This window comes from Oncorhynchus nerka, linkage group LG6, assembly GCF_034236695.1.
Source record: "Oncorhynchus nerka isolate Pitt River linkage group LG6, Oner_Uvic_2.0, whole genome shotgun sequence".
Taxonomy (NCBI): domain Eukaryota; kingdom Metazoa; phylum Chordata; class Actinopteri; order Salmoniformes; family Salmonidae; genus Oncorhynchus; species Oncorhynchus nerka.
The window spans coordinates 79393309-79418272 of NC_088401.1; the positions used below are offsets into that span (position 1 = coordinate 79393309).

The 24964-nt window shown below is 42.4% G+C and overlaps 1 protein-coding gene across 1 annotated transcript in view; it reads left to right on the forward strand.

Annotated features, from left to right (window-relative positions):
• kctd12b (potassium channel tetramerisation domain containing 12b) overlaps positions 1–24456 on the forward strand; it is a 101239-nt gene extending 76783 nt beyond the window's left edge. Inside the window, exon 2 of the mRNA XM_065019901.1 lies at positions 20759–24456. Within this exon, the coding sequence (XP_064875973.1) occupies positions 20759–21252 (494 nt within the window). The 3' untranslated portion in view covers positions 21253–24456. The remainder of the gene's footprint in view (positions 1–20758) is intronic.
• The last annotated feature ends 508 nt before the right edge of the window (positions 24457–24964 follow it).

Sequence of the window (24964 nt, forward strand, 5' to 3'; positions counted from 1 at the left end):
CGTATTGCCCACATGATGAGATTATAATGGACAACAGCTCGCAGATACTGTCTGGGTATTGCCCACATGATGAGATTATAATGGACAACAGCTCGTATTGTCCACATGATGAGATTATAATGGACAACAGCTCGCAGATACAGTCTGGGTATTGCCCACATGGTGTGATTATAATGGACAACAGCTCGCAGATACAGTCTGGGTATTACCCACATGATGAGATTATAATGGACAACAGCTCGTATTGCCCACATGATGAGATTATAATGGACAACAGCTCGTATTGCCCACATGATGAGATTATAATGGACAACAGCTCGTATTGCCCACATGATGAGATTATAATGGACAACAGCTCGCAGATACTGTCTGGGTATTGCCCACATGATGAGATTATAATGGACAACAGCTCGTATTGCCCACATGATGAGATTATAATGGACAACTGCTCGTATTGCCCACATGATGAGATTATAATGGACAACAGCTCGTATTGCCCACATGGTGAGATTATAATGGACAACAGCTCGCAGATACTGTCTGGGTATTGCCCACATGGTGAGATTATAATGGACAACAGCTCGCAGATACAGTCTGGGTATTGCCCACATGATGAGATTATAATGGACAACAGCTCGCAGATACTGTCTGGGTATTGCCCACATGGTGAGATTATAATGGACAACAGCTCGTAGATACTGTCTGGGTATTGCCAACATGATGAGATTATAATGGACAACAGCTCGTATTGCCCACAGGATGAGATTATAATGGACAACAGCTCGCAGATACTGTCTGGGTATTGCCCATATGATGAGATTATAATGGACAACAGCTCGCAGATACTGTCTGGGTATTGCCCACATGATGAGATTATAATGGACAACAGCTCGCAGATACTGTCTGGGTATTGCCCATATGATGAGATTATAATGGACAACAGCTCGCAGATACAGTCTGGGTCTTGCCCACATGATGAGATTATAATGGACAACAGCTCGTATTGCCCACATGATGAGATTATAATGGACAACAGCTCGCAGATACAGTGTGGGTATTGCCCACATGGTGAGATTATAATGGACAACAGCTCGCAGATACAGTGTGGGTATTGCCCACATGGTGAGATTATAATGGACAACAGCTCGCAGATACAGTCTGGGTATTGCCCACATGGTGAGATTATAATGGACAACAGCTCGCAGATACTGTCTGGGTATTGCCCACATGGTGAGATTATAATGGACAACAGCTCGCAGATACTGTCTGGGTATTGCCCACATGATGAGATTATAATGGACAACAGCTCGTATTGCCCACATGATGAGATTATAATGGACAACAGCTCACAGATACAGTCTGGGTATTGCCCACATGATGAGATTATAATGGACAACAGCTCGTATTGCCCACATGGTGAGATTATAATGGACAACAGCTCGCAGATACTGTCTGGGTATTGCCCACATGGTGAGATTATAATGGACAACAGCTCGTAGATACTGTCTGGGTATTGCCCACATGATGAGATTATAATGGACAACAGCTCGTATTGCCCACATGATGAGATTATAATGGACAACAGCTCGCAGATACTGTCTGGGTATTGCCCACATGGTGAGATTATAATGGACAACAGCTCGCAGATACAGTGTGGGTATTGCCCACATGGTGAGATTATAATGGACAACAGCTCGCAGATACAGTCTGGGTATTGCCCACATGGTGAGATTATAATGGACAACAGCTCGCAGATACTGTCTGGGTATTGCCCACATGGTGAGATTATAATGGACAACAGCTCGCAGATACTGTCTGGGTATTGCCCACATGGTGAGATTATAATGGACAACAGCTCGTAGATACTGTCTGGGTATTGCCAACATGATGAGATTATAATGGACAACAGCTCGCAGATACTGTCTGGGTATTGCCCACATGGTGAGATTATAATGGACAACAGCTCGTAGATACTGTCTGGGTATTGCCAACATGATGAGATTATAATGGACAACAGCTCGTATTGCCCACATGATGAGATTATAATGGACAACAGCTCGCAGATACAGTCTGGGTATTGCCCACATGATGAGATTATAATGGACAACAGCTCGTATTGCCCACATGATGAGATTATAATGGACAACAGCTCGCAGATACAGTGTGGGTATTGCCCACATGGTGAGATTATAATGGAAAACAGCTCGCAGATACAGTGTGGGTATTGCCCACATGGTGAGATTATAATGGACAACAGCTCGCAGATACAGTCTGGGTATTGCCCACATGGTGAGATTATAATGGACAACAGCTCGCAGATACTGTCTGGGTATTGCCCACATGGTGAGATTATAATGGACAACAGCTCGCAGATACAGTCTGGGTATTGCCCACATGATGAGATTATAATGGACAACAGCTCGCAGATACTGTCTGGGTATTGCCCACATGGTGAGATTATAATGGACAACAGCTCGCAGATACTGTCTGGGTATTGCCCACATGATGAGATTATAATGGACAACAGCTCGTATTGCCCACATGATGAGATTATAATGGACAACAGCTCACAGATACAGTCTGGGTATTGCCCACATGATGAGATTATAATGGACAACAGCTCGTATTGCCCACATGGTGAGATTATAATGGACAACAGCTCGCAGATACTGTCTGGGTATTGCCCACATGGTGAGATTATAATGGACAACAGCTCGTAGATACTGTCTGGGTATTGCCCACATGATGAGATTATAATGGACAACAGCTCGTATTGCCCACATGATGAGATTATAATGGACAACAGCTCGCAGATACTGTCTGGGTATTGCCCACATGGTGAGATTATAATGGACAACAGCTCGCAGATACAGTGTGGGTATTGCCCACATGGTGAGATTATAATGGACAACAGCTCGCAGATACAGTCTGGGTATTGCCCACATGGTGAGATTATAATGGACAACAGCTCGCAGATACTGTCTGGGTATTGCCCACATGGTGAGATTATAATGGACAACAGCTCGCAGATACAGTCTGGGTATTGCCCACATGATGAGATTATAATGGACAACAGCTCGCAGATACTGTCTGGGTATTGCCCACATGGTGAGATTATAATGGACAACAGCTCGCAGATACTGTCTGGGTATTGCCCACATGATGAGATTATAATGGACAACAGCTCGTATTGCCCACATGATGAGATTATAATGGACAACAGCTCACAGATACAGTCTGGGTATTGCCCACATGATGAGATTATAATGGACAACAGCTCATATTGCCCACATGGTGAGATTATAATGGACAACAGCTCGCAGATACTGTGTGGGTATTGCCCACATGGTGAGATTATAATGGACAACAGCTCATAGATACTGTCTGGGTATTGCCCACATGATGAGATTATAATGGACAACAGCTCGTATTGCCCACATGATGAGAATATAATGGACAACAGCTCGCAGATACAGTCTGGGTATTGCCCACATGGTGAGATTATAATGGACAACAGCTCGCAGATACAGTCTGGGTATTGCCCACATGGTGAGATTATAATGGACAACAGCTCGCAGATACTGTCTGGGTATTGCCCACATGATGAGATTATAATGGACAACAGCTCGTATTGCCCACATGATGAGATTATAATGGACAACAGCTCGCAGATACTGTCTGGGTATTGCCCACATGATGAGATTATAATGGACAACAGCTATGCCCACATGATGAGATTATAATGGACAACAGCTCACAGATACAGTCTGGGTATTGCCCACATGATGAGATTATAATGGACAACAGCTCGTATTGCCCACATGGTGAGATTATAATGGACAACAGCTCGCAGATACTGTCTGGGTATTGCCCACATGGTGAGATTATAATGGACAACAGCTCGTAGATACTGTCTGGGTATTGCCCACATGATGAGATTATAATGGACAACAGCTCGTATTGCCCACATGATGAGATTATAATGGACAACAGCTCGCAGATACTGTCTGGGTATTGCCCACATGATGAGATTATAATGGACAACAGCTCATATTGCCCACATGGTGAGATTATAATGGACAACAGCTCGCAGATACTGTGTGGGTATTGCCCACATGGTGAGATTATAATGGACAACAGCTCATAGATACTGTCTGGGTATTGCCCATATGATGAGATTATAATGGACAACAGCTCGTATTGCCCACATGATGAGAATATAATGGACAACAGCTCGCAGATACAGTCTGGGTATTGCCCACATGATGAGATTATAATGGACAACAGCTCATATTGCCCACATGGTGAGATTATAATGGACAACAGCTCGCAGATACTGTCTGGGTATTGCCCACATGGTGAGATTATAATGGACAACAGCTCGTAGATACTGTCTGGGTATTGCCCACATGATGAGATTATAATGGACAACAGCTCGTATTGCCCACATGATGAGATTATAATGGACAACAGCTCGCAGATACTGTCTGGGTATTGCCCACATGGTGAGATTATAATGGACAACAGCTCGCAGATACAGTGTGGGTATTGCCCACATGGTGAGATTATAATGGACAACAGCTCGCAGATACAGTCTGGGTATTGCCCACATGGTGAGATTATAATGGACAACAGCTCGCAGATACTGTCTGGGTATTGCCCACATGGTGAGATTATAATGGACAACAGCTCGCAGATACTGTCTGGGTATTGCCCACATGGTGAGATTATAATGGACAACAGCTCGCAGATACTGTCTGGGTATTGCCAACATGATGAGATTATAATGGACAACCGCAGACATTGCCCACATGGTGAGATTATAATGGACAACAGGTAGATACTGTCTGGGTATTGCCAACATGATGAGATTATAATGGACAACAGCTCATTGCCCACATGATGAGATTATAATGGACAACAGCTCACAGATACAGTCTGGGTATTGCCCACATGATGAGATTATAATGGACAACAGCTCATTGCCCACATGGTGAGATTATAATGGACAACAGCGCAGATACTGTCTGGGTATTGCCCACATGGTGAGATTATAATGGACAACAGCTCGCAGATACTGTCTGGGTATTGCCCACATGATGAGATTATAATGGACAACAGCTCGTATTGCCCACATGATGAGATTATAATGGACAACAGCTCACAGATACAGTCTGGGTATTGCCCACATGATGAGATTATAATGGACAACAGCTCGCAGATACAGTGTGGGTATTGCCCACATGGTGAGATTATAATGGACAACAGCTCGCAGATACAGTCTGGGTATTGCCCACATGGTGAGATTATAATGGATAACAGCTCGCAGATACTGTCTGGGTATTGCCCACATGGTGAGATTATAATGGACAACAGCTCGCAGATACTGTCTGGGTATTGCCCACATGATGAGATTATAATGGACAACAGCTCGTATTGCCCACATGATGAGATTATAATGGACAACAGCTCGCAGATACTGTCTGGGTATTGCCCACATGATGAGATTATAATGGACAACAGCTCGTATTGCCCACATGATGAGATTATAATGGACAACTGCTCGTATTGCCCACATGATGAGATTATAATGGACAACAGCTCGTATTGCCCACATGATGAGATTATAATGGACAACAGCTCGTATTGCCCACATGGTGAGATTATAATGGACAACAGCTCGCAGATACTGTCTGGGTATTGCCCACATGGTGAGATTATAATGGACAACAGCTCGCAGATACAGTCTGGGTATTGCCCACATGATGAGATTATAATGGACAACAGCTCGCAGATACTGTCTGGGTATTGCCCACATGGTGAGATTATAATGGACAACAGCTCGTATTGCCCACATGATGAGATTATAATGGACAACAGCTCGCAGATACAGTGTGGGTATTGCCCACATGGTGAGATTATAATGGACAACAGCTCGCAGATACAGTCTGGGTATTGCCCACATGGTGAGATTATAATGGACAACAGCTCGCAGATACAGTCTGGGTATTGCCCACATGGTGAGATTATAATGGACAACAGCTCGCAGATACTGTCTGGGTATTGCCCACATGATGAGATTATAATGGACAACAGCTGGTATTGCCCACATGATGAGATTATAATGGACAACAGCTCGCAGATACTGTCTGGGTATTGCCCACATGGTGAGATTATAATGGACAACAGCTCGCAGATACAGTCTGGGTATTGCCCACATGATGAGATTATAATGGACAACAGCTCGTATTGCCCACATGATGAGAATATAATGGACAACAGCTCGCAGATACAGTCTGGGTATTGCCCACATGGTGAGATTATAATGGACAACAGCTCGCAGATACAGTCTGGGTATTGCCCACATGGTGAGATTATAATGGACAACAGCTCGCAGATACTGTCTGGGTATTGCCCACATGATGAGATTATAATGGACAACATCTCGTATTGTCCACATGATGAGATTATAATGGACAACAGCTCGCAGATACAGTCTGGGTATTGCCCACATGGTGAGATTATAATGGACAACAGCTCGTATTGCCCACATGTTTAGATTATAATGGACAACAGCTCGCAGATACTGTCTGGGTATTGCCCACATGGTGAGATTATAATGGACAACAGCTCGCAGATACAGTCTGGGTATTGCCCACATGGTGAGATTATAATGGACAACAGCTCGCAGATACAGTCTGGGTATTGCCCACATGGTGAGATTATAATGGACAACAGCTCGCAGATACTGTCTGGGTATTACCCACATGGTGAGATTATAATGGACAACAGCTCGTATTGCCCACATGATGAGATTATAATGGACAACAGCTCGCAGATACTGTCTGGGTATTGCCCACATGGTGAGATTATAATGGACAACAGCTCGCAGATACAGTCTGGGTATTGCCCACATGATGAGATTATAATGGACAACAGCTCGTATTGCCCACATGATGAGAATATAATGGACAACAGCTCGCAGATACAGTCTGGGTATTGCCCACATGGTGAGATTATAATGGACAACAGCTCGCAGATACAGTCTGGGTATTGCCCACATGGTGAGATTATAATGGACAACAGCTCGCAGATACTGTCTGGGTATTGCCCACATGATGAGATTATAATGGACAACAGCTCGTATTGTCCACATGATGAGATTATAATGGACAACAGCTCGCAGATACTGTCTGGGTATTGCCCACATGGTGAGATTATAATGGACAACAGCTCGCAGATACAGTCTGGGTATTGCCCACATGGTGAGATTATAATTGACAACAGCTAGCAGATACTGTCTGGGTGTTGCCCACATGATGAGATTATAATGGACAACAGCTCGCAGATACTGTCTGGGTATTGCCCACATGGTGAGATTATAATGGACAACAGCTCGCAGATACTGTCTGGGTATTGCCCACATGGTGAGATTATAATGGACAACAGCTCGCAGATACAGTCTGGGTATTACCCACATAATGAGATTATAATGGACAACATCTCGTATTGCCCACATGATGAGATTATAATGGACAACAGCTCGTATTGCCCACATGAAGAGATTATAATGGACAACAGCTCGTATTGCCCACATGGTGAGATTATAATGGACAACAGCTCGCAGATACTGTCTGGGTATTGCCCACATGATGAGATTATAATGGACAACAGCTCGCAGATACAGTCTGGGTATTGCCCACATGGTGAGATTATAATGGACAACAGCTCGCAGATACAGTCTGGGTATTGCGCACATGGTGAGATTATAATGGACAACAGCTCGCAGATACAGTCTGGGTATTGCCCACATGATGAGATTATAATGGACAACAGCTCGCAGATACAGTCTGGGTATTGCGCACATGGTGAGATTATAATGGACAACAGCTCGCAGATACAGTCTGGGTATTGCCCACATGATGAGATTATAATGGACAACAGCTCGCAGATACTGTCTGGGTATTGCCCACATGATGAGATTATAATGGACAACAGCTCGTATTGCCCACATGATGAGAATATAATGGACAACAGCTCGCAGATACAGTCTGGGTATTGCCCACATGGTGAGATTATAATGGACAACAGCTCGCAGATACAGTCTGGGTATTGCCCACATGGTGAGATTATAATGGACAATAGCTCGCAGATACTGTCTGGGTATTGCCCACATGATGAGATTATAATGGACAACAGCTCGTATTGTCCACATGATGAGATTATAATGGACAACAGCTCGCAGATACAGTCTGGGTATTGCCCATATGGTGAGATTATAATGGACAACAGCTCGCAGATACTGTCTGGGTATTGCCCACATGGTGAGATTATAATGGACAACAGCTCGCAGATACAGTCTGGATATTGCCCACATGGTGAGATTATAATGGACAACAGCTAGCAGATACTGTCTGGGTGTTGCCCACATGATGAGATTATAATGGACAACAGCTCGCAGATACTGTCTGGGTATTGCCCACATGGTGAGATTATAATGGACAACAGCTCGCAGATACAGTCTGGGTATTACCCACATGGTGAGATTATAATGGACAACAGCTCGTATTGCCCACATGATGAGATTATAATGGACAACAGCTCGCAGATACTGTCTGGGTATTGCCCACATGGTGAGATTATAATGGACAACAGCTCGCAGATACAGTCTGGGTATTGCCCACATGATGAGATTATAATGGACAACAGCTCGTATTGCCCACATGATGAGAATATAATGGACAACAGCTCGCAGATACAGTCTGGGTATTGCCCACATGGTGAGATTATAATGGACAACAGCTAGCAGATACTGTCTGGGTGTTGCCCACATGATGAGATTATAATGGACAACAGCTCGCAGATACTGTCTGGGTATTGCCCACATGGTGAGATTATAATGGACAACAGCTCGCAGATACAGTCTGGGTATTACCCACATGATGAGATTATAATGGACAACAGCTCGTATTGCCCACATGATGAGATTATAATGGACAACAGCTCGTATTGCCCACATGATGAGATTATAATTGACAACAGCTCGTATTGCCCACATGATGAGATTATAATGGACAACAGCTCGTATTGCCCACATGATGAGATTATAATGGACAACAGCTCGCAGATACTGTCTGGGTATTGCCCACATGATGAGATTATAATGGACAACAGCTCGTATTGCCCACATGATGAGATTATAATGGACAACAGCTCGCAGATACTGTCTGAGTATTGCCCACATGATGAGATTATAATGGACAACAGCTCACAGATACAGTCAGGGTATTGCCCACATGATGAGATTATAATGGACAACAGCTCACAGATACAGTCAGGGTATTGCCCACATGATGAGATTATAATGGACAACAGCTCGTATTGCCCACATGATGAGATTATAATGGACAACAGCTCGTATTGCCCACATGATGAGATTATAATGGACAACAGCTCGTATTGCCCACATGATGAGATTATAATGGACAACAGCTCGCAGATACTGTCTGGGTATTGCCCACATGGTGAGATTATAATGGACAACAGCTCGCAGATACTGTCTGGGTATTGCCCACATGATGAGATTATAATGGACAACAGCTCGTATTGCCCACATGATGAGATTATAATGGACAACAGCTCGCAGATACTGCCTGGGTATTGCCCACATGGTGAGATTATAATGGACAACAGCTCGCAGATACTGTCTGGGTATTGCCCACATGATGAGATTATAATGGACAACAGCTCGCAGATACTGTCTGGATATTGCCCACATGATGAGATTATAATGGACAACAGCTCGTATTGCCCACATGATGAGATTATAATGGACAACAGCTCGTATTGCCCACATGATGAGATTATAATGGACAACAGTGCGAGATTAATATAATTTGTATTTGTCAAACAGCAGCCAAGCATCGATCATCATGTCACCAGAATAAGATTCTCAGTATTTATTGGAAAAGAGCATCAAGTTCATCACCGTTCTCTTTCACCACCCTGCAACATAACATTATAACATTATAACTTTCATCTAGCCCAATACACTTCATGCTTTCCCATGATGTCTTGACATTTTTTATCCTACATACAGTATACTTTACTCGCATAGCAAGTTTGGATGGAAACCTAGTGAATGTTAAGCCGTTTTGAGGATTCTGGAATATCTTGGACGAACATGCCCATGCCTACAAGAAGGAGCCTGATCACATTAAAACATTGTGACTGGTTGTGTTAATGCCACATACAAAAAGTAATACATTTTAAAAGTGAAATGATAAATATTCAGGTTATAGTGAAGTGTTAGGTTCTCGGTGCGCAAATAATAGCTGCTCAGATTGGAGAGGAGGCAGAGCTCAGGCTTTCTGATTAACATGGGCTGCTGGGAACATGTTGTCACATTATTATAGGAGGACTTGGGAGAACGATGATCTGCAACAGATAGCGCATTAAGTGTCAGACGTAAACATACACCAGACTGGCCTGCTACGGTTCCCTTCTAGACCGTATTAACTGTCCAGAGTAGACCCACAACGGATCCAACGTCACGTTCTGACCTTTATTTCCTTTGTTTTGTATTTATTTAGTATGGTCAGGGCGTGAGTTGGGGTGGGCAGTCTATGTTTGTTTTGTCTCTGATTTGGGGATTTGTATGTTTTGGCCTAGTATGGTTCTCAATCAGAGGCAGGTGTCATTAGTTGTCTCTGATTGAGAATCATACTTAGGTATCCTGGGTTGCACTGTTTGTTTGTGGGTGATTGTCTATGTTAGTGGCTTGTGTCAGCACAGGTCTCATATGTAGCTTCACGGTCGTCATTGTTTTTGTTACTCTTTTGTATAGTGTTGCAGTGTTCAGTGTTCTCTTTATTAAAATTCACTATGAACACATTCCACGCCGCATTTTGGTCCTCTGATCCTTCTCGCCTCTCCTCTTCAGATGAAGAGGAGGAAGACCGTGACATCCAAATGGAATGAAATATTCAAATCACAAGGCAGTTTTGTTTTGCTCTACTATTCAAATGACATTTCCCCTCCAGATCTAAAGTAGAATTTTGTTCTCACTTGAATGCAATGATGCAATTATTCATTGCATTCTGGTGAAGGCTGGGTGGGATACTAGTATTGTCCCTTAATAAGATCAATAGGAAGCTTTCTGAGCTGCATGTCTCATGTCTTCACTGTTCTTTCATTTATTTTCAATTTTTTATTGAACCTTTATTTAACTAGGCAAGTCAGTTTAAGAACAAATTCTTATTAAAATGACGGCCTACCAAAAGGCAAAAGGCCTCCTGTGGAGACGGGGGCTGGGATTAAACATAAAAATACATTCAATAAAAATACAGGACAAAACACACATCACACAACACAACACTACATAAAGAGAGACCTAAAGACAACAACATAGAAGGGCAGTAATACATGGCAACACATCACACAACACAACACTACATAAAGAGAGACCTAAAGACAACAACATAGAAGGGCAGTAATACATGGCAACACATCACACAACACAACACTACATAAAGAGAGACCTAAAGACAACAACATAGAAGGGCAGTAATACATGGCAACACAACACTACATAAAGAGAGACCTAAAGACAACAACATAGAAGGGCAGTAATACATGGCAACACATCACACAACACAACACTACATAAAGAGAGACCTAAAGACAACAACATAGAAGGGCAGTAATACATGGCAACACATCACACAACACAACACTACATAAAGAGAGACCTAAAGACAACAACTTAGAAGGGCAGTAATACATGGCAACACATCACACAACACAACACTACATAAAGAGAGACCTAAAGACAACAACATAGAAGGGCAGTAATACATGGCAACACATCACACAACACAACACTACATAAAGAGAGACCTAAAGACAACAACATAGAAGGGCAGTAATACATGGCAACACATCACACAACACAACACTACATAAAGAGAGACCTAAAGACAACAACATAGAAGGGCAGTAATACATGGCAACACATCACACAACACAACACTACATAAAGAGAGACCTAAAGACAACAACATAGAAGGGCAGTAATACATGGCAACACATCACACAACACAACACTACATAAAGAGAGACCTAAAGACAACAACATAGAAGGGCAGTAATACATGGCAACACATCACACAACACAACACTACATAAAGAGAGACCTAAAGACAACAACATAGAAGGGCAGTAATACATGGCAACACATCACACAACACAACACTACATAAAGAGAGACCTAAAGACAACAACATAGAAGGGCAGTAATACATGGCAACACATCACACAACACAACACTACATAAAGAGAGACCTAAAGACAACAACATAGAAGGGCAGTAATACATGGCAACACATCACACAACACAACACTACATAAAGAGAGACCTAAAGACAACAACATAGAAGGGCAGTAATACATGGCAACACATCACACAACACAACACTACATAAAGAGAGACCTAAAGACAACAACATAGAAGGGCAGTAATACATGGCAACACATCACACAACACAACACTACATAAAGAGAGACCTAAAGACAACAACATAGAAGGGCAGTAATACATGGCAACACATCACACAACACAACACTACATAAAGAGAGACCTAAAGACAACAACATAGAAGGGCAGTAATACATGGCAACACATCACACAACACAACACTACATAAAGAGAGACCTAAAGACAACAACATAGAAGGGCAGTAATACATGGCAACACATCACACAACACAACACTACATAAAGAGAGACCTAAAGACAACAACATAGAAGGGCAGTAATACATGGCAACACATCACACAACACAACACTACATAAAGAGAGACCTAAAGACAACAACATAGAAGGGCAGTAATACATGGCAACACAACACTACATAAAGAGAGACCTAAAGACAACAACATAGAAGGGCAGTAATACATGGCAACACATCACACAACACAACACTACATAAAGAGAGACCTAAAGACAACAACATAGAAGGGCAGTAATACATGGCAACACATCACACAACACAACACTACATAAAGAGAGACCTAAAGACAACAACATAGAAGGGCAGTAATACATGGCAACACATCACACAACACAACACTACATAAAGAGAGACCTAAAGACAACAACATAGAAGGGCAGTAATACATGGCAACACAACACTACATAAAGAGAGACCTAAAGACAACAACATAGAAGGGCAGTAATACATGGCAACACATCACACAACACAACACTACATAAAGAGAGACCTAAAGACAACAACATAGAAGGGCAGCAACACATGGCAACACATCACACAACACAACACTACATAAAGAGAGACCTAAAGACAACAACATAGAAGGGCAGTAATACATGGCAACACATCACACAACACAACACTACATAAAGAGAGACCTAAAGACAACAACATAGAAGGGCAGCAACACATGGCAACACATCACACAACACAACACTACATAAAGAGAGACCTAAAGACAACAACATAGAAGGGCAGTAATACATGGCAACACATCACACAACACAACACTACATAAAGAGAGACCTAAAGACAACAACATAGAAGGGCAGTAATACATGGCAACACATCACACAACACAACACTACATAAAGAGAGACCTAAAGACAACAACATAGAAGGGCAGTAATACATGGCAACACATCACACAACACAACACTACATAAAGAGAGACCTAAAGACAACAACATAGAAGGGCAGTAATACATGGCAACACATCACACAACACAACACTACATAAAGAGAGACCTAAGACAACAACATAGAAGGGCAGTAATACATGGCAACACAACACTACATAAAGAGAGACCTAAAGACAACAACATATAAGGGCAGTAATACATGGCAACACATCACACAACACAACACTACATAAAGAGAGACCTAAAGACAACAACATAGAAGGGCAGTAATACATGGCAACACATCACACAACACAACACTACATAAAGAGAGACCTAAAGACAACAACATAGAAGGGCAGTAATACATGGCAACACATCACACAACACAACACTACATAAAGAGAGACCTAAAGACAACAACATAGAAGGGCAGTAATACATGGCAACACAACACTACATAAAGAGAGACCTAAAGACAACAACATAGAAGGGCAGTAATACATGGCAACACAACACTACATAAAGAGAGACCTAAAGACAACAACATAGAAGGGCAGTAATACATGGCAACACATCACACAACACAACACTACATAAAGAGAGACCTAAAGACAACAACATAGAAGGGCAGCAACACATGGCAACACATCACACAACACAACACTACATAAAGAGAGACCTAAAGACAACAACATAGAAGGGCAGTAATACATGGCAACACATCACACAACACAACACTACATAAAGAGAGACCTAAAGACAACAACATAGAAGGGCAGCAACACATGGCAACACATCACACAACACAACACTACATAAAGAGAGACCTAAAGACAACAACATAGAAGGGCAGTAATACATGGCAACACATCACACAACACAACACTACATAAAGAGAGACCTAAAGACAACAACATAGAAGGGCAGTAATACATGGCAACACATCACACAACACAACACTACATAAAGAGAGACCTAAAGACAACAACATAGAAGGGCAGTAATACATGGCAACACATCACACAACACAACACTACATAAAGAGAGACCTAAAGACAACAACATAGAAGGGCAGTAATACATGGCAACACATCACACAACACAACACTACATAAAGAGAGACCTAAGACAACAACATAGAAGGGCAGTAATACATGGCAACACAACACTACATAAAGAGAGACCTAAAGACAACAACATATAAGGGCAGTAATACATGGCAACACATCACACAACACAACACTACATAAAGAGAGACCTAAAGACAACAACATAGAAGGGCAGTAATACATGGCAACACATCACACAACACAACACTACATAAAGAGAGACCTAAAGACAACAACATAGAAGGGCAGTAATACATGGCAACACATCACACAACACAACACTACATAAAGAGAGACCTAAAGACAACAACATAGAAGGGCAGTAATACATGGCAACACAACACTACATAAAGAGAGACCTAAAGACAACAACATAGAAGGGCAGTAATACATGGCAACACATCACACAACACAACACTACATAAAGAGAGACCTAAGACAACAACATAGAAGGGCAGTAATACATGGCAACACATCACACAACACAACACTACATAAAGAGAGACCTAAGACAACAACATAGAAGGGCAGTAATACATGGCAACACATCACACAACACAACACTACATAAAGAGAGACCTAAGACAACAACATAGAAGGGCAGTAATACATGGCAACACATCACACAACACAACACTACATAAAGAGAGACCTAAAGACAACAACATAGAAGGGCAGTAATACATGGCAACACAACACTACATAAAGAGAGACCTAAAGACAACAACATAGAAGGGCAGTAATACATGGCAACACATCACACAACACAACACTACATAAAGAGAGACCTAAAGACAACAACTTAGAAGGGCAGTAATACATGGCAACACATCACACAACACAACACTACATAAAGAGAGACCTAAAGACAACAACTTAGAAGGGCAGTAATACATGGCAACACATCACACAACACAACACTACATAAAGAGAGACCTAAAGACAACAACTTAGAAGGGCAGTAATACATGGCAACACAACACTACATAAAGAGAGACCTAAAGACAACAACATAGAAGGGCAGTAATACATGGCAACACATCACACAACACAACACTACATAAAGAGAGACCTAAAGACAACAACTTAGAAGGGCAGTAATACATGGCAACACATCACACAACACAACACTACATAAAGAGAGACCTAAAGACAACAACTTAGAAGGGCAGTAATACATGGCAACACAACACTACATAAAGAGAGACCTAAAGACAACAACTTAGAAGGGCAGTAATACATGGCAACACATCACACAACACAACACTACATAAAGAGAGACCTAAGACAACAACATAGAAGGGCAGCAACACATGGCAACACAGCATGGTAGCAACACAACACTACATAAAGAGAGACCTAAGACAACAACATAGAAGGGCAGCAACACATGGCAACACAACACTACATAAAGAGAGACCTAAGACAACAACATAGAAGGGCAGCAACACATGGCAACACAGCATGGTAGCAACACAACACTACATAAAGAGAGACCTAAGACAACAACTTAGAAGGGCAGTAATACATGGCAACACAGCATGGTAGCAACACAACACTACATAAAGAGAGACCTAAGACAACAACTTAGAAGGGCAGTAATACATGGCAACACAGCATGGTAGCAACACAACACTACATAAAGAGAGACCTAAGACAACAACTTAGAAGGGCAGCAACACATGGCAACACAGCATGGTAGCAACACAACACAACACTACATAAAGAGAGACCTAAGACAACAACATAGAAGGGGAGCAACACATGGCAACACAGCATGGTAGCAACACAACACTACATAAAGAGAGACCTAAGACAACAACATAGAAGGGCAGCAACACATGGCAACACAGCATGGTGGCAACACAGCATGGTAGCAACACAACACAACACTACATAAAGAGAGACCTAAGACAACAACATAGAAGGGCAGCAACACATGGCAACACAGCATGGTAGCAACACAGCATGGTAGCAACACACCATGGTAGCAACACAACATGGTAGCAACACAACATGGTAGCAACACAGCATGGTAGCAACACAACATGGTAGCAACACAGCATGGTAGCAACACAACATGGCAGCAGCACACCATTGTAGCAGCACAAAACAGGGTACAAACATTGTTGGGCACAGACAACAGCACAAAGGCCAAGAAGGTAGAATCAACAATAGATCACACAAAGCAGCCACAACTGTCAGTAAGAGTGTCCATGATTGAGTCTTTGAATGAAGAGATTGAGATAAAACGGTCCAGTTTGAGTGTTTGATGCACAGTGAGGCACCTGGCCTCTCTGCTGCCAATCAGCTATTCCTATTTGTTCTTGTGGATTCATATTGAAAATTGATGCAGCTTAGAATGCTTTTATGTGTGGTAGGATTGCCTATTGCCAATCTGGACAAACAATCCACTTACCACTACTGTCACTATGAATGGTGAATAGAGGGCAAGATAGACAGTTAAACTGGAACACTATATTGACCAGTGGTATAGTAAAATTAGCCTGCGGCAAAGCGCAGTGCATAAGAGAAGCACCAAAACCCCTGATTTAGGGGAGGGGCATACTAGCAGATGAGACAAACGGACTAGAATGGAATAAATGATCATCTAGTAAACACAGATAAACCAATAAAACTACACTACCCTCCCCCAAACCCAGTAAAACTACACTACCCTCCCCTGAACCCAGTAAAACTACACTACCCTCCCCCAAACCCAGTAAAACTACACTACCCTCCCCTGAACCCAGTAAAACTACACTACCCTCCCCTGAACCCAGTAAAACTACACTACCCTCCCCTGAACCCAGTAAAACTACACTACCCTCCCCTGAACCCAGTAAAACTACACTACCCTCCCCAGAACCCAGTAAAACTACACTACCCTCCCCAGAACCCAGTAAAACTACACTACCCTCCCCCGAACCCAGTAAAACTACACTACCCTCCCCAGAACCCAGTAAAACTACACTACCCTCCCCTGAACCCAATAAAACTACACTACCCTCCCCAGAACTCAGTAAAACTACACTACCCTCCCCAGAATCCAGTAAAACTACACTACCCTCCCCAATGCAATTAAACACACTACCCTCTCTCCCCAGTAAATTTGGAATGGTCCCTTTGTTTTTCTCTGCAGTGAGGGAAAGATGATGGGAGAGAGAGTTGGGGAGTATTTTCTCTATTTTCCTTCCTAAGTCTCTGTGATGGAGAGAGAGATGCTGTCCATCGCCCAGTGGATTATTCCTGTGACACTCCTAAACCCACACACACCCACATCTAAACCCACAAACACACTCCTAAACCCACACACACACCCACATCTAAACCCACAAACACACTCCTAAACCCACACACACCCACATCTAAACCCACAAACACAGTCCTAAACCCACACACACCCACATCTAAACCCACAAACACACTCCTAAACCCACACACACCGACAAACACACTCCTAAACCCACACACACCCACATCTAAACCCACAAACACACTCCTAAACCCACACACACCCACATCTAAACCCACAAACACACTCCTAAACCCACACACACCCACATCTAAACCCACAAACACACTCCTAAACCCACACACACCCACATCTAAACCCACAAACACACTCCTAAACCCACACAAACCCACATCTAAACCCACAAACACACTCCTAAACCCACACACACCCACATCTAAACCCACAAACACACTCCTAAACCCACACACACCGACAAACACACTCCTAAACCCACACACACCCACATCTAAACCCACAAACACACTCCTAAACCCACACACACCGACAAACACACTCCTAAACCCACACACACCCACATCTAAACCCACAAAAACACTCCTAAACCCACACACACCGACAAACACACTCCTAAACCCACACACACCCACATCTAAACCCACAAAACACTCCTAAACCCACACACACCCACATCTAAACCCACAAAAACACTCCTAAACCCACACACACCCACATCTAAACCCACAAAAACACTCCTAAACCCACACACACCGACAAACACACTCCTAAACCCACACACACCCACATGTAAACCCACAAAAACACTCCTAAACCCACACACACCCACATGTAAACCCACAAAAACACTCCTAAACCCACACACACCCACATCTAAACCCACAAAAACACTCCTAAAACCACACACACCGACAAACACACTCATAAACCCACACACACCCACATGTAAACCCACAAAAACACTCCTAAACCCACACACACCCACATGTAAACCCACAAAAACACTCCTAAACCCACACACACCCACATCTAAACCCACAAAAACACTCCTAAACCCACACACACCGAAAAACACACTCCTAAACCCACACACACCCACATGTAAACCCACAAAAACACTCCTAAACCCACACACACCCACATGTAAACCCACAAAAACACTCCTAAATCCACACACAATTCTCAAACCCACACACACATTCCGAAACTCACACACACACTCATACAGCTGCACCCTCGAGAGCATCCTGACTGGTTGCATCACGGCCTGGTCATGTGACTGTACATACTGTATAAAGGATTTTAAGGCAAGTGACTTTGGCCCTATATGTGTGTGTGTGTGGTTGCCATGGGAGCGAGGCTGGTAATGGAGGGATTCTGAAGTGGTAATGATGGAGCTGTCTGAATAAATAGGCGTGAGAGAGAGAGAGAGAGAGAGAGAGAGAGAGAGACATAGAAAGAGATTTAGCAATGGGTCCTCAGATCCTCAAAAGGTTTTACAGCTGCACCATCGAGAGCATCCTGACGGGTTGCATCACTGCCTGGTATGGCAACTGCTCGGCCTCCAACCACAAGGCACTACAGAGGATAGTGCGCACGGTCCAGTACATCACTGGGGCCAAGCTTCCTGCCTTCCAGGACCTCTATACCAGGCAGTGTCAGAGGAAGGCCCTAAAATTTTGTCAAAGACTTCAGCCACGTTAGTCATAGACTGTTCTCTCTACTACCGCACGACAAGCAGTACCAGCAGTATCTATAATCATTGTTCAGAAACACACACACACACACACACACACACACACACACACACACACACACACACGTTAACCTTAACCCCAACCACACTGCTAACCTTGTGCCCTAATCTTAAATTAAGACCAAAAAGTACATGTTTTTTTTATGATATAGCCCATTTTGACCTTGTGGCTGTGGTAACTAGTGGTATTTCTCCTTCCAGGGTGTATTTGTCTTTGTTCCCATGGTAACATGAACTCACATCTAATCCTAGGTGGGAAGCTTTATCTGTGGTATGGGTTCTGACACACCATTAAAGGCTGAACGTCATCACATATCCTTTGTTCTCCTGTATACCAACTAAAGGACCTCTCTACCGCTCACAGTTTTTCTATTCATTCCAGTCTTTTCTCCCTCTCCACATCTTTATATCTCTAGCTTTCTACACGCTCTGAGGTTGATCGAGTAGAATAGTGGAACTGCACAGCATACTAGCTGAATTATGTCACTTTTGGGGCACTTTTGATTTGATTTGATTTGATTTTGGGGCAACACAAACAAATTCATATAGAATGTGGGTTTTTAGATCTGTCATTCTCATTGAAAGCATGTCTAAGAAATGGTAGATCTGTTCTATGTGTGCCATTTCTATACTTCCCTTTCTTAAGTTTTGTTTTTGCTTCTTTTACTTTCGGTTTTGTAAACCAGCTTCAAACAGCTGAAAATGCAATATTTTTGATAATGGAAAATATATTTCACAACAGTTTAGATGGTACAATGATTCTCTACACTGTCCCTGCTTGTTTTATCATATGAACTGAAATTAGGTGAACTATTAGAAATTTAGCAACCAGGAAATGGTGAAGCTAGTTCTGCATAGTGCACCTTTAAAGTTCTATTCCCTCGCTCTCTCCCCCTTTCTCTCCCCCTTTCTGTGTCTTTCACCCTCTCTCTCACTCTACTACAGGTGAGCGATCGACCTTTCCCAAACCTCATCCCTTGGACCTCCCAGACACCAGTCGCCATGCAGACCAGCCCGTCAACGACCCCTGCCACCCCAGCACTGCCGTCAGCCAAGCAGAAACAAACACCACTATGGACCTAAGAAATGGCCGGCCCCTCGACCCTCCTCCTCCTGCTACTCCCCCACCTCCCCTTCCTCCAGCTCCAGCCCCGTTCAGCCCTGACCTTCGTCTCTCTTCTCTCCCCTTTCCGCCCCTGCCAGACATGAGCCCCCAGCGGCCCACCACCCTCGCCCTGAAGACCCTGCCCCACCCCAGCACCGTCAAGCAGAACGGGGGACTCCCACCGGGCGTTAATGAGGAAGAGGAGGAGAGGAAGGTGATGGAGGAAGATCTAAAAAAGTGTATTGAGGATTTTAGGAAGATCAAAGTTCCTAAAGTCTTCCCTGACAAGAAGAGGCACTGGCAGAACGACCTACTGAAGAAATACAACGCCTAGGGGCAATGACGTTACCATGGCAACCTAACAGACACAACACAATAAGATGGTGTTACTGTGCATATCAGATTACAGTAGTAAGCAGTGTATATCAATGCTTGGCTTACATAGGACTTGCATTGAAATGGCATTGGACTTGAGAAGTCAGGCATGCATCAAACTCTACTAGACTACATTGATCACAGTAGAACCATTTTTCAGTGGTTTAATATCACATAAAGGCTATTATCACATAATGCTTTCTGGTTCATGTTTCCATATACTCACCTTTACCTGAAGCAGGAACTAAGAGGACACCACAATTAAGTGTCAACAACACATGGAACGACTACGTTCACAGGCAAGTGCTGATGATGAAGATAACATGGACTTTACACGTCAATAGAGTTGAAGTTGACGTGGAATACATCAAATGGATACTTTGTTGATGGACTGGACATCTATAACATAATCTATAGAGGACTACTATGACTGATATCAGACTGGAAATCTATAATATAATCTACAGAGGACTACTATGACTGATATCAGACTGGACATCTATAATATAATCTACAGAGGACTACTATGACTGATATCAGACTGGACATCTATAATATAATCTACAGAGGACTACTATGACTGATATGAGACTGGACATCTATAATATAATCTACAGAGGACTACTATGACTGATATCAGACTGGACATCTATAATATAATCTACAGAGGACTACTATGACTGATATCAGACTGGACATCTATAATATAATCTACAGAGGACTACTATGACTGATATCAGACTGGACATCTATAATATAATCTACAGAGGACTACTATGACTGATATCAGACTGGAGGGTTATAAACTAAAATGGGACTGATATTCTTGCTAATATGAGAACAGTTTCCATGTAGGGAATGTTAGTGGCAAGTCTTTTACCCACAGAGGAACATTTGAAAATAGGGCTTTCAGTTCTGTGATTCCACTTTCACCCTTTCCGAGATCAATATTTTAGTGTGTTCTGGAATAGACGTTGGCACTGCTCTCTCGTAAGAATCAGGCTAATAGACAATAATAGTGTTATATTAGTTCTTAGGAGCTTCACCTCACTGATGCAAAATAAAGGAAAAGGAAATGTGATCCCTGGGTCTATTAATGTCAAGTGTTTCAACTGATTAATATTAACACAAGCTTCAAAGCCTCGTCCACACACACACACACACACACACACACACACACACACACACACACACACACACACACACACACACACACACACACACACACACACACACACACATGCGCGCACACACATAAATACACACGTACACACACACACACACTCACACACACACACACACTCACACACAAAAATGCACACACGTACACACAAATATGCACACACAATAACGAAGCCTGAAAAAAGCATTTCCAGTTTGGTTTTGTGTTTATTATTGTGCCATTGTCCATGCCTAAGACAGAATAATAGTGATTGTGATTGAATTCTAATTGTGGTATTGTGATAAGCTAAAATGGGAACAGTTGAATAACAACTTCATGACCAACACATTCACATACTTATTATTCCCATCTGTGCTGGGGCATAGACATCATCACTCAGCCTGCCCTAATGAATCACTGCATGGCCTCTGAGTGTTTATCTCTCTCTCTCTCTCTCTCTCTCTCTCTCTCTCTCTCTCTCTCTCTCTCCCTCCCTCTCTCTCTCCCTCTCCCTCGCCCTCTCCCCCCTCGCCCTCTCTCTCTCTCTCATCAGGAAGAGCAGTAAGTTAATTTTTGTAAATAGGTTATTATAAAGCCTGTCCTCCTGAGGAAGGAGTTTTAATTGTACAAGCACAACGGTGCCAGACCTGGTCTCCTCTACGGTGATGATGATTATTTATTTTAAAAATGTCTCTATCTCTCAATTCAATTTACATTTAAATTTAAGGGGCTTTATTGCCATGGGAAACATATGTTTACATTGCGAAAGCAAGTGAAATAGAAAATAAACAAAAGTGAATTAAACCATAAAAAGTTAACAGTGAACATTACTCACAAAGTTCCAAAAGAATAAAGTCATTTCAATTATGTATATATACAGTGTTGCAATGATGTGCAAATAGTTAAAGTACAAAAGGGAAAATTAACATAAATATAGGTTGTATTTACAATGGTGTTTGTTCGTCACTGGTTGCCCTTTTCTTGTGGCAACAGGTCACAAATCTTCCTGCTGTGATGGCACACTGTGGTATTTCACCTAATAGATATGGGAGTTTATTAAAATTAGATTTTTAAGTATTGAGGTATTCTGCCACTGTGTACTCTCTGTTTAGGGCCAAATAGCATTCTAGTTTGCTCTGTTTAAAAAAAAAATTCCAATGTGTCAAGTAATTATCTTTTTGTTTTCTCATGATTTGGTTGGGTCTAATTGTTTTGCCGTCCTGAGAGTTTGTGGGGTCTGTTTGCGTTTGTGAACCGAGCCTCAGGACCAGCTTGCTTAGGGGACTCATTTTCATTTCTCTGTAGGTGATAGCTTTTTTATAGAAGGTTTGGGAATCGCTTCCTTTTAGGTGGTTGTAGAATTTAACGTCTCTTTTCTGTATTTTGATAATTACTGGGTATCAGCATAATTCTGCTCTGCATGTACTATTTGGTGTTCTACGTTGTACACAGAGGATATTTTTGCAGAATTCTGCATGCAGTCTCAATTCAGTGTTTGTCTCATTTTGTGAATTCTTGATTGGAGAGCAGACCCCAGACCTCACAACCATAAAGGACAATGGGTTCTATAACTGATTCAAGTATTTTTTGCCAGATCCTAATTGGAATGTCGAATTTAATTTTCCTTTTTATGGCATAGCAGACTGTTCTAGTGCCTCGCCAATTTGGTGATGTATATGTTGCAGAGGGTGGGGCTTAAGCTGCATCCCTGTCTCACCCCATAACCCTGTGGAAAGAAACGTGAGTTTTTTGGCAATTTTAACCGCACACTTGTTGTTTGTTACATGGATTTTATTATGTCGTAGGTTTTTTCCCCAACACCACTTTCCATGAATTTGTACTGCGGGCCCTCATGCCAAATTGAGTAGAAAGCTTTTTTGAAATCAACAAAGCATGAGAAGACTTTTGCCTTTGTTTTAGTTTGTTTGTTCGTCAATTAGGGTGTGCAGGGTGAATTTGTGGTCTGTCGTATGGTAATTTGTTAAAAAGCCAACTTGACATTTGCTCAGTACATTGTTTTTGTTGAGAAAATGTTTGAGTCTGCTCTTAATGATAATGCTGAAAAAACAGTTTTAATAATGTTTTTTATACAAATACAGTACCAGGTCCATAATGTAGAGGCCTATGGGATTTTCATTGGAGAGGTAAGGGAGGAGGACGGTACATGTGATCTGGATAACACACCAATACCAATTAACATACCTTTCTGGCAGAACAACCTCTCTGTCTTTTACTGTCGTCTTTCTGTTGTCCTCAGATCTCAGACAAACTGCAGTGTCTTTCACAAGGTTCACATTTTCTGTGGAAACTGTGCCATTTTTGTTTGAGCAGGCAGAAGTTCCAGCTACCCAGACCTGGATTCAAAAACACTCCAGGAAGGATAAACCTAAGAGTTTAAATAGAATTTGAATACAGGTCTGACTAATACAGGTTATTCTAACGAAATGGGGTTTAGGTACTGATCCAAGATCAGTGTCCCAAGATCAGTGTCCCAATGTCCCATTGACAT